Genomic DNA, 14685 nt, shown 5'->3' with positions numbered 1-14685 from the left:
TCAACTCTTTCTTTTGTGGATTGTGCCTTTGGTGCTGCATCTAAAAAATCATCACCAAATCCAGATCATCTAGATTTTCTCCTGTGTTATCTTCTAGGGGTTTTGTAGTTTAGTGTTTTACATTTAAGGCTGTGATCCATTTTGAGTTAATTTTTGTGAAGGGTGAAATGTCTGTCTAGATTCATTTTCTTTGCATATTAATGCCCAGTTGTTCCAGCACCAATTGTTGAAAAGATTATCTTTGCTCCATTGTATTGCCTTTGCTCCTTTGTCAAAAATCAGTTGACTGTATGTATGTGGGTCTAATTCTTGGCTCTCTGTTTTATTCCATTGATCAATTTATTCTTTCACCAATGCTACATTGTCTGTAGTTTTATAGCGTGTCTTGAAGTTGGGTGTTATCAGTCCTCCAACTTTGTTCTTCTTCAATACTGCGTGGACTATTCTGGTAATTTGTTCTTTTTTATGTGGAGGAATATACCTTTGTATGAATATACCACAATTTGTTTATCCATTCACCAACTGGTAGACTTGGGTTGTTTCAAATTTTTGACTATTATGAATAAAACTGTTAATGACCCGGGAGGAGGTGCTCCCCTTACAGACCGAAGTTGTCCAATGTGAGGAGCAATTGAACTCCCTGAAACAGAAGCTGGCGGCGGCCCTTTTGGCGGAGCAGGAACCGCAGTCAGAACGGGTGGTTCCGGTGTCGCCGCTACCGCCGAAGTCCGCTCTGTCCGGAGATGAGATTCTGCGCTATAGCCGGCAGCCGGTGCTGTCCGAGCTGGGCGTGCACGGACACGTGCTAGTCGTGCGCTGCAGTGAGCTCCGCTGTCCACTGGTGCAGTACTTGGCAGCGGCCGGCGTGGGCCGCTTTGGCCTTGTGGACTATGACGTGGTAGAGATGAGCAACCTGGCCCAGCAAGTGCTACATGGTGAGGCACTGGTTGGACAGGCCAAGGCCGCTTCGGCCGCTGCCTCGCTGCGCTGCCTCAGTTTGGCGGTGGAATGAGTGCGGTACACTTAGGCCCTTACGCCTCACTCCCTAGACCCGGTCTGCCGATATGATGTGGTGGCCGACTTCTCGGACAACCTGCCCACTCGCTAGCCAGTTAGTGACGCATGTGTGCCGGCGGGTTGGCCCCTAGTGTCTGCCAGTGCCTTGCGCTTCGAGGGCCAAATCACAGTCTACCATTATGACGGTGGGCCTTGCTATCGCTGCATATTCCCCCAGCCACCCCCAGCCGAGACAGTGACCAACTGCGCGGACCGCGGGATATCCCGGGCTGCCTGCAGGCTTTGGAAGCGCTGAGCATCGCTGCGAGTCTCGGCCCATCTCACAGTGGCGGCCTGTTGCTCTTTGATGCCCTGAGAGGGCATTTCTGCTGTATTCGGCTGCAGAGCTGCAGGCTCGACTGTGCAGCTTGCGGGAAATGGCCCGCTGTGACTGCTCTGCTGGACTATAAAGCCTTCTGTGGCTCCTGAGCCACCGATAAATGCCACTCCCTGCAGTTACTGAGCCCAGAGGGGAGTATTTCTGTCACCGACTATAAGTGACTTCTGGATTCTGGGGCACCCCACCTATTGCTGGACATCAGGCCTCAGATGGAGGTGAACATCTGTCATTTGTCTCATGCCCTACACATCCCTCTGAAATATTTGGAACACAGGGATGCGGAGAGCCTGAAGCTCTTAAAAGAAGAAGTCTGGGAAGTGAAGCAGGACACACAAGAAGGGGCTGCTCTCCCCATTTATGTGATTTACAGACTGGGAAATGAATCACAGAAAGCCGTGAAGATCCTCCAGGCCTCATCAGCAGCTCAAGAGTTAGACTCTTTAACAGTTTGGAATATTGTGGGGGACCTCATGGCCTGGGCTGCCCAAAACGATGGAACACTTCCACAGTACGAAGGTGACTGGTATAGTCTGATGGGAAAGAAGTGTATGGCTGTAATACTGCAAAGATATATTTATTTGCATTTTTCGGTAATATTCATAGGAGCTGGAGATTCTACAGTATCTGTGAATACATGGACTCCTTTTTTTTTTTTTGTTTTGTTTTGTTTTGAGACGGAGTCTCACTCTGCCGCCCAGGCTGGAGTGCAGTGGCCAGATCTCAGCTCACTGCAAGCTCCGCCTCCCGGGTTCACGCCATTCTCCTGCCTCAGCCTCCGGAGTAGCTGGGACTACAGGCGCCCGCCACCTCGCCCGGCTAGTTTTTTGTATTTTTTTAGTAGAGATGGGGTTTCACCGTATTAGCCAGGATGGTCTCGATCTCCTGACCTCGTGATCCGCCCGTCTCGGCCTCCCAAAGTGCTGGGATTACAGGCTTGAGCCACTGCGCCTGGCCTGGACTCCTTTTTTATAAGGAGTTTTAAAAATTATTTTGTGCTGGATGACTTGTTAATGGATTTAACTGTTTCTGGGAACCATCATTTTTTTTTCAGCACATGGAGGGTGTCTTGAACATGTGAGATGTAACCTGACAGGATTTTATGTTTTAAACTGCAAATCATTTACTTGTTCTTATTTTCTACCTCCCCCAGTCAAAATGCTTTCTAAATCATTTTATACCTGGAATTAAGGTGCAGTAAACTTAGTCTTATGAAATTGATCACAAATTATATACTTATGATCAGTTTACTTTTTAGTTAAGAAATTCTTGTATCTTATTAATATTTCAGATGATAGAATACATCTTACAGAAATACATGTTTAAAATGTAAATTGCTTTAATTATTCAGAAAGTTGGTCGTTCTATTTGGCATTTTGAATTAGTATCAAAATGAGATCTTTAACGTTTACCAAAATAAAGGAAACTACCTTTTTAGTCTGGAAAAAAAAAAAAAAACTATTATGAATACTCATGTATAAGTATTTGTGTGGATATATGCTTTAATTTTTCTTGGGTAAATACCTAGGAGTTGACTTGCTGGGTTATATGGTAGATGGGTACACATTTAGCTCTACAAAAAATTGCCAAGAAAGGAAGAGTGGGGTCGGGAGAAAGGAAAAAATAATTGCCAAAATGTTTTCCATAGTGGCTGTACCATTTTTTATTCTCTCCAGCAATGTATGACATTTCCAGTTGCTTTACATCCTCTATTATACTTGGTATCATCAATTTATTTTTATTTTTGTCGTTTTCATGGTTATAAGAAGGTATCTCATGTTGGTTTTAATTTGCATTTTTCCAGTGACTAATGATATTGACCATCTTCTCATATGCTTATTTGCCATCTGTACCTCTTCTTTGGTAATGTATATGTTCAAATCTTTTGTTCATTTAAAAATTATGTTTGTCTTATTATTGCATTATGAGGGTTCTTTAGTGTGCATACAAGTTGTCAGATATGTGTTTTGCAAATATTCTCCTGTAGTCTGTGGCTTGCCTTTTAATTTTTCTAACAGCATGCTTTAGAGAGTAAAAATTTTAAATTTTGATAAAATCCAATTATTTTTTTCTTTTATGTTTAGTGCCTTCTGTGTTCTACATAAGAAATCTTTGCCTAACCCAGAGTCAAAATAATTTTCTCCATTGTTTTTTCCTAGAAGTTTTATAGTTTTAGATGTTACATTTAGATCTGTGATGCATTTTATATTTTTGCTTATGTTGTGAGCTAAGGGTCTAGGCTCATTTTTTTTCATAAGCACATGTAATTATTTCAATAGCACTTGTTGAAGATTATCCTTTCTTGGTTGCATTACCTAGGCATTTTTCTTGAAAATTATTTATATATGTTTGAGATTATTTCTGGAGTCTCTTTTCTCTTTCATTGATCTATATGTATATCTTTATGCTAATATCATACTGCTTTGATTACTGTAGCTTTTTATGTAATAAGTGTTGAAATCAGGTAGTATAAATCCTTCCACTTTTTCTTTTTTTCAATCCTGTTTTGGGTAATCTAGGTCATTTTATTTCCATGTAAATTTTAGAATTAACTCACCATTTTCTATGAATAAATTCCCCCTGGATTTTCTTGTTTGTACATTAACATTTGTTGAGAAAAAGACATAAATGGCATATACATTGAAAAGGAGGAAGTAAAACTCTTTATTTACTGATTTGACCTCACAGTGACTCATTTCCTCATGTGGCTTGTGAGAATTTTGCTAGTTTGTTTTCAGTGAATTTCCCCATACCCAGCATCTAGAAGACCCATATGTTCTGAACTATGATTTGGAATCTACATAAAAGCTACTAGAATTAATAAGTGAGTCTAAAAAGATGCAAGGGAAAATATACAAATATTGTTTTTCTATATACTAGCAATTAACTTAAAACAATATTATTTACAATGAAAATACATTACTATTTATAATGAAAAACAATACTATTTACATCAGCGTAAAAATTATGAAAGACGTAAGAAGTGATTTAACAAGTTTGTACTGTTGAATAGGATGACCTTGCTCCCAGTCTTGGGGAAAAGCATTTAGTCTTTTACCATTAAGTCTGCTGTTGCTTGTAGATTTTTCATAGATGCTCTTTATGAAGTTGAGGCAGTTTCCTTCTACTCCTAGTTTGCCGAAAGTTTTGATCAAAAATAGATGTTGAATTTTGCCAAGTGCTTTTTCTGCATCTGTCAAGAAGATCATATGGTTTTCTTTAACTAGTCTGTTAATATGTTGAATTACATTGAGTTTTGAATGTTGAATCAGTCTTGTATTATTGGGATAAACTCCACTTGGTCTTATGTATACATTTTGGTATATTTTGTCTTCATTTTTATTCATTTCAAAAAATTAAAAAATTTCCCTTTTGACTTCTTTCAATCATAGGATATTTATAAGTATGTTCTTTAGTTTCCAAATATTTGGGGAAACTGTCTAGAAACCTTTTTATTATTGATTTCTTATTTAACTCTCTTTCAATAACATTTGTATGAGATGATTCCTTTTAAATGTGTTGTTTTGTTGCCCAGATTATGGTCTGGGTAAATGTCCCATGTTCACTTTATAAGAATATGTATTTTGCTCTTGTTGGTTGTTCTATAAATGCTGATTAATTTTATTGATAGTATTTTTCTAGTGTTTTAAATCCTTACTGAATTTCTGTTTACTTTTTCTATCAATTATTGAGGTTCTGGCATTAAAATATCCAACAATACTTATGAATTAATCTATACATTTATCCTTCTAATTACATCAGCATTTGCTTCGTGCATTTTGAAGTTTTTTAATTATGTGAATAAACATTCAAGATTGCTATGTACTCCTGATGACCTGTTCCCTTTATCATTATGGCATGATCCTTTTCTTTGGTAATATTTTATTCTGAAATTTAACTTAGTATAGCCACTCAGCTTTATTTGGTTAGTTTTAGTGTGGTTTATCTTTTTTCTATCTTTTTTACTTGTAATAATTCTGTCTTGTTACTTAAAGTGTAATTCTTGTAGATAGCATACATAGTTGAGTATTGTTCTTCTATCCAATTTTATATCTGTTTTTTTAGTTGATGAGTTTAGACTATTTCCATTTAAAGTTGGATTTAAACCTACCATTTTATTATTTGTTTTCTATTGGTCTTCTACCTGTTCTTTTTTTTTTTTTTTTTTGCTTTGTTTCTACCTTCTTTTGGATTAAATGAAAATTTATTAATATTATGTTTTAGGTTTTTTTTTGGCTTGTTAGCTCTACCTTTTTTTGTTGTTTAATGGTTGCTCTAGAGTTTACAGTATAACTTTTAAATTTATCATCATCTACTTTCAAATAATATTACAGTGATTCCCACATATTTTAAGAACCTCAAAATTGTATAGTTCTATTTATTTTCTCTTGGTCTTTGTGTTGTTGTCATACATTTTACTGCCACCTATGTTATACACCCAACTGCCATGGACTGAATGTTTGTATCCCTCCACAGCTCACCTGTTGAAGCTGAATGCCCAGTGTGATGGCATTTGTAGGTGAAAGCTGTGGGAGATAATTAGGTCAAAAGAATGGATCCCTCATGAAGGAATGGATCCTTCCCTTATGGAAAACCCATAAGGATTAGGGTCCTTATGAGAGACATGAGAGAGTTTTCTTTCTCTTTTTTGCTCTCTGCCAGAAGATAGCTATCTGCAATCCTGGGAGCAGGCTCTAACCAGACACATCTTCCAGTGCCTTCAGCTTGGACTTCCCACCCCACAGAACTGTGAGAAATAAATATTTGTTGTTTAAGCCACCCAGTCTGCTAATTTGTTATAGAAGCCCAAATTGATCAAGACACACAACAATATGTTATTATCTTTAGTTACCTTCTAAAGTATATTAAAAATAAGAAAAAATTTATATCTACTCTCTCTTTTACCATTTCTGATGCTCTTCATCCCTTTGTGTAGATACAAATTGCCATCTGGTATTATTTGCCTTCTACTGAAGGACTTCCTTTACTATGTGCAGTGATGCTCATGATATATGCTTTTAGCTTTTGTACGTCTGAAAAAGTATTTACTTTTATTTTTGAAGGATATTTTTGCTAGGTATAGAATTCTAGTTTGTCAGCTATTTTATTAATTGCTTTAAATACGTTGTTCCATTGTCTTTTGACTTGCATTGTTTCTGATAAGAAATATATTGTCATTCTTATTGCTGTTCCTTTGTATGTAATATAATGTCTTTTTTTTTCCTGCCTACTTTTCAGTTTTTCTTTGTCATTGTTTGTTTAGAAACCTGATGATGATGTACCTTAGTTTGGTGTTCTTACTGTTTCTGCTTGGGGTTTGCCAAACTCCTTGGATATATGTGTTTATAATTTTCTTCATATTGGTAAAATTTTTTGGCCAATTGTTTCTTCAAATATTTTTGCTACACTTCCTTTCTCTGAGACTCCAGTTATATGTATAGTAGGCCACATGATGTTGTCTTCTTTTGAATTTCTTTTCTTAAAAGTCTTTTTTCTCTGTGTGTTTTATTTTGTTTAGGTTTTATTGCAATGTCTTCATGTCCCTAAATCTTCTACAATGCCTAATCTTCTGTTAATCTCATCCAGTGTATTTTTCATCTCAGTTATTTTATTATTCATCTCCATAAATTTGATTTATGTCCCATTTAATCTTCCATTTCTGTTCTTAATATGCTTTTGTGGAGTACATTTATAATAGCTGTTTTAATTACCTTGTCTAATGATTCTGTAATCTCTGTCATTACTGGGTCTGTTTCTAGTTATTGAATCCCTCCCACTCCCACTCCCCATTTTTCTTTTTTGCCTGCTGGGTAATTTTTGGTTGGAGGTTAGATATTGTGAATTTTATATTGTTGGATGGTGCTTCATTTTATTTCTTTAAGTATTTTTGGCTATGTTCTGGAAGGCAGTTAAGGCCGCTTGACTTCATCTAGTTTTGTTGAAACTTGCTTTTAAACCTTTTTAGGTGGATGTAAATCATCCCATAATCTACTGCTATTTTGTTCCTACTAACGAGGCAATCAGCCTTTAAGTATCCCACTTTATATTCTGTATATTAGTAATTTTTGCCCACTGGCTAGTGACAACATAAATTATTCCCAGCTTTTCATGAGCTCTGGGGATTTTTTGATTGTACCTTTCTGGTGGCTCTTTCCCTTGTCTTGTTAGTTTCTTAATACACATGTGCTGATCTGTACTCAAAGACTCAAAGGAAATCCTGTCTGTGAATGTTTCTTCTGCAGTGCTTTACCCCATAAATTCTAGTCACTGTGGCTTCACCAAACTCCACCCTGCTTCTATTCAACTCAGCAAGACTCTGTTCTGGGTCTGTTTGGGCTCCCCTTCCCTGTCCCGTGACATGCTCTCCAGGCGGTGAACTGGAGCACCCACAGGGATCACTTTATTCATTTGTTCTTTCTCTCAGGGAACACCATTTAGTGTTGCTTGCTTTCCTGCATCTTTAAAACCATTATTTTATATATTTTGTCCAGTGTTGTGGTGGTTTAAGGCAGAAAGAGAAATTTAATCCCTATTACTATATTATGATCAGAGCTGGAGTCCTTAGCTAACTTTTGCACATGAAATTACAATAATTATAAAAACAATACCACATTATAGACAACATATTAAAGGATATAAAATGCCATTCTATGAAGTGTTATCATAGCACATTTTCTTTCAGTATTTTTTTGTCCTCTGTGAAGTTTTTAGGCAATATTGTTAGTAAAATGAGACTTTGGAGTTGCTTGACCCTACAATTTATTATCAGTGTTCCATTTTTAATTCTTTTTTTTTATCTTGGGAATATTATCATCTTTAAGACTCATTTTCTTACCTGTAAAATGTGTGGATAATTGTACCTTCCTTGCACTATTGTAGCAGGGATTAAAAATAAAATATGAAGTGTCCAGTAAATAGTAGTTATCAATAGTTTCAATCACACTATGTATGCAGCTTCATACCCTGATTTTAAAACAATTATAAGCATTTGATATATTGTCTTATAGCATTGCTTGATACTTAATGAATGACCCAATGCATACTCATAAACTCTTCCCTTATTTTTATTTCTTTGTAAATACATATTTTTAATTGATACATAATAGATGTACCTATTTTTAGAGTACATACAATATTTTGATACTTTCATATAATGTGTAAAGATCAAGTCAGGGTAATTGGGATATCAATCCTCTTAAATATTTATCTTTTTTTATGCTAGGTCTTCGCTTATTTTTGGATATCTGGTTTATTTATAATTTTCTCCCTTAATATATCATCATACCTAGGGCTGTCTTATCTAAATTTAAAAGTTCTTAATACAGCCAATTTGAAGATAAGTCTTGATTTGAAACCTGTTTGAGATCTCCCTGCATTAGTTCACCTGAATTTAACTGGATCTCAGCAGCTTCAACCTTCACTGTGCTTTTCCTGCCCCTCCCTGTTTCTTCTCAAGAGAAGACAATTTCTTGCTCATTATTTTCTGTGGTAACTGAGAAGAGGAACTGAGTAGAAAGATGTTGGGCTACTAAGACCCAGGGCACATCCCATATAGAATTCTCTCTACTCTGTTTTGTGCTTTGGGAAATGCAGATGTTGGTTCAGCCCCCCTCATCACAGCTCACGGCTTCTCCTGTTTTATTCTCTTTCAGGGCAGGGAGTTAGTTAGCGCTTGTCTGTTTGGATGCCTAATTCAATCTCTATTGACTGTGTTTAGTTTTGCATACATTGTTTATACTTCGGTAAAAATAATTCATTAATCTTTTCTAGTAAGCAGTTACAATGACAAAAATTTGATTTTGAGTAGAATACAGATGAGACTCATACTAAAACATTGTATTCATAGATAGGATAGGATGTATCCAGAAGCAAATTCATTAGCCTTATCTGTTTGTTTTTTTTCATGAAAGGCAATCATTTGTTAAAGAGGGTTCAATGTTTTACTGAGAAAGGGCCAACTAAAATATTGACTGTAGATAGATCCTTCCTGGGAAAAGAGGACCCATGAGTTGGAAAAACATGTGAAATTTAAGAATATGATCTCAAATTGGCCCTAGTGTTTGCTGTTGCAAGCTTGGAGAGTCCTTGGTTGAAAAAGTATAACTCTTTCCCTGAAAGGGTTATAGGCTTTTCCCATAATCTGAAGAGAAACCACCATGCCACAGCCAATCAGGAATGAAATGGGGTGAGAGGATGGATAGGCATTTTTCCCTGGTTCATCTCAGGCCTCTTTCTGTCACCCTGGGTTTGCCTGGCTTCTCCTTAACAAAACATCTTTCGTTTTTCTCCTACTGTCTTTCCACCAGAGCCCTAACTGCCACTGGCCCCTTCCTTTGTACTTACTGCCCATGCCCATTGGCCATGGAGCTTGACATTTTTCAGAATATTCATCTGAAAATGAATCTCTTTTGTGAATAACATTTATTCATAGCCTAACTTTGATGCATTTTTTAAATTTTAAAAATCCTTTTCTCACATGAGTAGGGGAGGTACAAAGTGAGCAAAGTGGGAAGAGAATCCATGTGTAACACCCCAAGGGTGAATATTCACAGGAGGGCAAAAATGTCCTTAATTAATGAACCATTTCCTATTCTGACCAGTAATCTAAGCTATCCATCATCATATAAAAAACAGAACTACATGTTATGATAGCCAAAAGTAGGATGATGTCTTCCTCTACCCTGTGGCCTTCTAGGAAACCATAACTGATTACAGTTCTTTCTAGAGGTATTAAAACGGGATGGTGGACCTTTTAAAATTTTTGTGTGTATCGTGAAATTTTGGATATGTTTAGTGAAGAGTTGTCAGCGTTTTCAGTAAAGGAGAATATATTCTGCCTTCAGTAATTGCATTAATACACAGAATAATTAATACTCAGAAAAATACTCAGATTAATACTCAGAAATACTCAGAAAAATATGATGGCCAATTTTGGAGGTGAATTTGGAGGTAAGAGCTGCTGATGGCACCATCTTTATAGAGGACGGTGAATATGAACCATGAACGCTAGTTGCATAGAATTTTGCAAAACAATTTTGTTCCTGTTGACAAGGGACAGTCCCTTTCAAAGACATTACTGTGGAAAACTCTATTAAGTTCAGGAGAGGAAAGTGAGACATGGAAATACAGTTGACCCTTGAACAATGTGGGCTTGGACTCTGTGGATCCACTCACACATGGATGTTTTCCCACCAGATGGTACTTGCAGGATGCGAATGCCACAATCTGGAGGGCCGACTTTTTGTATGAGTGGGTTCCACAGGGTCTACTGCAGGACTTGAGTGTATGTGGATTTTGGTATATGCAGGGGGTGATGGGCCCTAGAACCAACCACTTGTGTATACTGAGGAACAACTGTACATGCACAATATGTTTTTATATCAGACAAGGTACAGAGAGTATTTCTTTCTTGTGTCATCACACCTTTGTGCCCAGGTATTACAGTGCTTCAAAGATAAGTCTTCATACTTTTAATTTATATTTGAAAAAAAATTAGTGTCCATCCAGATGAGACTCTTTGGGACCATAAAACAGACAATGTTCTCTAAAGTATCCAAACTGAAAGCATAAATGGCTCTTGTATTAAAGAGACTAGTTTTATAGAATTTAACATTTTCAGAGCCAATGAAGCAAGAGTTTTTTTTTTTTTTTTTTAACATGTTCTAACATTTTGCACATAAGAAATTTTCCATTTGGTGTGAGGCATGTGCCAAATGATGGAATGTATTGCCACGTTAGAGTCTGGTTATTCTAAATATAAAATTAAAAGGAAAAGTAGAGGAGATGAGCTCCAGAAAATGGAAAGAAAACACACTGAATTTTTTCTCTCTGGGGACATTGGAAAAGTTACCTGAGCACTGGAAACTTTGCTATGCAAAGTGCAGTTGTGGACCAGTAACCTGCCTGGGAGCTTGTTAGAGCTGTGGAATCTTAGGCCTGCTAAATCAGTCTACATTTTGTCACAATTGCCATGAGATTCATAAGCAGATTACAGTTTGAGAAGCATTGCTCCAAATTGATGAGGGCTGCTCTGTGCATCACCTGATATCAGTGTTATGGCTTTAGAGTATACATGTAATACTTCTTCATCCTTGGGGAATAGTCTTATACGAAAATGGCTGTGTCAGCCTGTATCTTCCTTCTGTGACTTTGACCTTTCTATGTTTGGTTACATTCCTAGTTGAAAGTGAGGAATCAGGGAATCTTTGGGAATTAGAGACATTTATGTGGATTGGGTGTACATAAAATAAAGACTGGAGACTCAAGAATTAGGAAAGAGATGGAAAATTTTGAAGGGTAGCAAAAACTTCAAGGATATTATTTGTCTTCATGTAGTTAAAACATTAAAAATTTTTTCTCATGTAAGGTTTTTGTTGTGGCAATAAACACCAGTGCTGGTTGATTTAAGCAGCAAATGAATTGTTGAAAAGATGCTACTTGGTTCACAGATTTCTGGGAGGGCTGGAGAGCCAGGTTGTAGCCATGAAGCCAGGGAGAGAGCCCAAGTCAGCCTGCAGAGCTGGGTTGGTGGATACTCCTGTTACTACAGAGCACTAGAGGCTGCAGATTGCACCCCAGGTGCCATTAGGACCAAACCATGCATGCCTGCACCAGCCCTGCATTGTGGGGCCGCTGTATTCCTTGTAGCATCTCTGTTCCCAGAGGGAACACTGGGTGATCTCTGTACACTGGGTGGGTATGTCTGATTGGTGGTGCCTAGACTATGTTCCTTTGTCCCAGGTGCCAAGGAAGCTGGGAAGGCAAGTCTTTGGTATTTTTGCAGTCATTCTGGGAGGTGACCACTGCCTTGTTAGGTTGGGGAATTTCCCAAACCTAGTTCTAATCTAGGGTTCAGATACAGGTGGATAAAAAGAATTATAGATGTTTGATAGAGTTGCATGTGTCTGTGTGCATGTGTGTGTGCACATGCATGTGTGTGTGAGTGTGTGTTTGCTAGGGATATTTATTTCAATAGGGCATCTTCCTGAATTTATGATGAAGGTCGATAATGGAAAAGCAGGATTCATTTTGCATAATTTTGCTTTTTTGTTAAAAATGCTAACATACATATAAAATCAAGAGTACTGATACTTGTTTCAGGTTGCGTTTAACCAGGACAAAACTTGTTTTCTGTGAGATTGAACAGCTTCCTAGCACTCACTCTGAAATATGCAGTTCATTGCATTTGCTTTCTAAATGAGAACCACATTTAATGAAACCTTGACCGTGTAATCAAGATAATGAGAGATTTTTAATTTGCCTGAGTGACTCAGTTGTGGAGTACACACTTTGACTTGTGTTCAGATGGGAGGTTGAGAAATTATCACTGCCTTGGTGTACATGAGACACAAAGCAGAAAACAAAATCAGCATGCGCTGTGTCATATTTGTACTGAGATAACACCGAGGAACAGCTGTGACTCTTTCAAATGACTCCATTTGTTTGATAATTGCTGGGTAAAAATAGTGCCACTATTGGTTATTTCAGGAAGACAGATGGCGTTCTAGATTATGTTCCTTTCCTTGTACCCAAAAAGAACAGGACCAAGTCTTTCTGAAAATTACTGTCTGTGTGTGTGAAATAGCATCGGGGAAGGGGACAACACATTTCAAGCTTTTGCCCTGCAGGTCCATAGGGAGCAGGGGCTGCGCCGTAAAGGAAACAGGGAATTCAATTATTCCAGCCTGAGCTAGGGTAGGAAATCAAGGCATCTATCTGTTGCTTAGAAACAGAAATATCCTGTGCCTCAGCTACAGCTGGAGAAACCAGGTCATTTACTTTCAGAGTTCACCTACCGGTTATCCAAACAGAGCTGAAGGAGAAAGCACCTCTTTTCTCCTGGCAGGGGTTATTTTTCTCATCAGACCTCCTACCTTTCTTCCAGTCAGCAAATTCTCTGTTGTTCCTAGTGTATTTCTCAAAACTGTGCCAAGCAAATTACAGTACTTCTTGGGGAGGAGGGTGGGAGATGATCGGTTTTCTTCAGGAGCTGGCCCTTGGGTCTTTTTCCCTCCCAGGAAGCCTGGGGAGGCAGTGGTGGAGTGTGGTACTCAGCCTTTTGTCTGAATGGCAGGCGTGTGATGGTTTGACATGTGGTTGGCATTCTTGTCTGCACCTCAGGGAGAGAAGGTTGTCACACACACTCCCACGGTCCCACAGTTAGGTCTCGGGTCAGGCAGGGAGGCAGAAACACAGATCTTTTGTGAGGTATGAGGACCCCACTTCCTGTGCCAAGGGAGGACCGTGGATTGCACCCTTACCTGTGTCTAGGAATCTCTTTGAGATCTTTCCAAAAAACACACACCTGAGACTTACACCCAGAAATTCTGCTTCGTTAGGTCTGAGGTATAACCTGGGCTCCCGAGGGTTCAAAAGTTTCCCAGGTAATTAGAGCTTAAAAGTCATTCCCATTTTTCTCCTTAGCCCCTGCTGAAGAGTGCTGGACTCCCAGATCCAGGCTGGGCATAGAAACGCTTAAGCATGGAGTTCCTGGGTGTCCTTATTTCTGTCCAGAGTTGAGAGCTTGCCCTGTGCCCTTCTCCCTGGGGAGCTCTGTGTACTCAGGGTCACATGATTCCTGCAACAGTGGGTTCCTTGGTCTTCAGTTTGGGTGGGAACGTTTACTCTTTCAGGAGCACTCAGAAGGAGAATTGAGACTTGTAGCTGGGTAGAAACATTCTGGAATTATTTAGGCGTTAACTAGACAATGGGAAACTGGTAGGTAGAACCTTAATCCCTGGGTGTTTCTGACTAAGCAGGCTGATAAGAGCAGAATGTCCCAGGCACATAGGCACACACTGCCAGTACACCTGCCCTGGGGAAGGCCTTGGGGTGTATAAACACTGATCATTTCTACTCACTGTTCTCCAGGGATCCTAGGAAAATCAGATAGTTTCAATAAGAGTATTACAGTACGCAGAGGCAAAAAACTTAAAAGGACAATGAGATGTAGTTCCTTTTTGCCTCTTCTTTTTATCTTCACAAAGAAAAAAAAAGTCATTATATTGAAAATGAAGATGATTAGAAAAGCATTAAAACATTCTCAGTATGTTTTAAACATTTCTCCTAGAAAGCCACAAGCCAAAGGCAGTTATTTCTTGGCTCCTTTTTGCTCAGTTATGTAAACGTCCATTTGTGGGAATACCAGAGTTGATCCGGAAATCTCAATTTCAAGAGAGCTGAGAAGTAGACTTGTTAGCATGAACATGAAAGGAAACACTGTGGGGCAGCTTTAATTTTCATGACTCTCAAATGCAGGGACGTGACTAAAGCACAAGGTGTCCGATTTTCAG

At 38.4% G+C, this 14685-nt stretch overlaps 1 protein-coding gene across 1 annotated transcript in view; it reads left to right on the top strand.

The window, feature by feature from the left end:
* Window positions 1–255: 255 nt before the first annotated feature.
* Window positions 256–14685, top strand: part of SYT16 (synaptotagmin 16) — a 264517-nt gene continuing 250087 nt past the window's right edge. Inside the window, 2 exon segments of the mRNA XM_033187801.1 lie at window positions 256–1280; window positions 1283–1912. Coding sequence (XP_033043692.1) covers window positions 575–1280; window positions 1283–1912 — 1336 coding nt within the window. The 5' untranslated portion in view covers window positions 256–574.

The sequence above is a fragment of the Trachypithecus francoisi genome, unplaced genomic scaffold (genome assembly GCF_009764315.1).
Source record: "Trachypithecus francoisi isolate TF-2019V2 unplaced genomic scaffold, Tfra_2.0 Lachesis_group3, whole genome shotgun sequence".
In the NCBI taxonomy this organism is placed as follows: domain Eukaryota; kingdom Metazoa; phylum Chordata; class Mammalia; order Primates; family Cercopithecidae; genus Trachypithecus; species Trachypithecus francoisi.
This window is presented reverse-complemented; position numbering and strand designations above follow the sequence as displayed.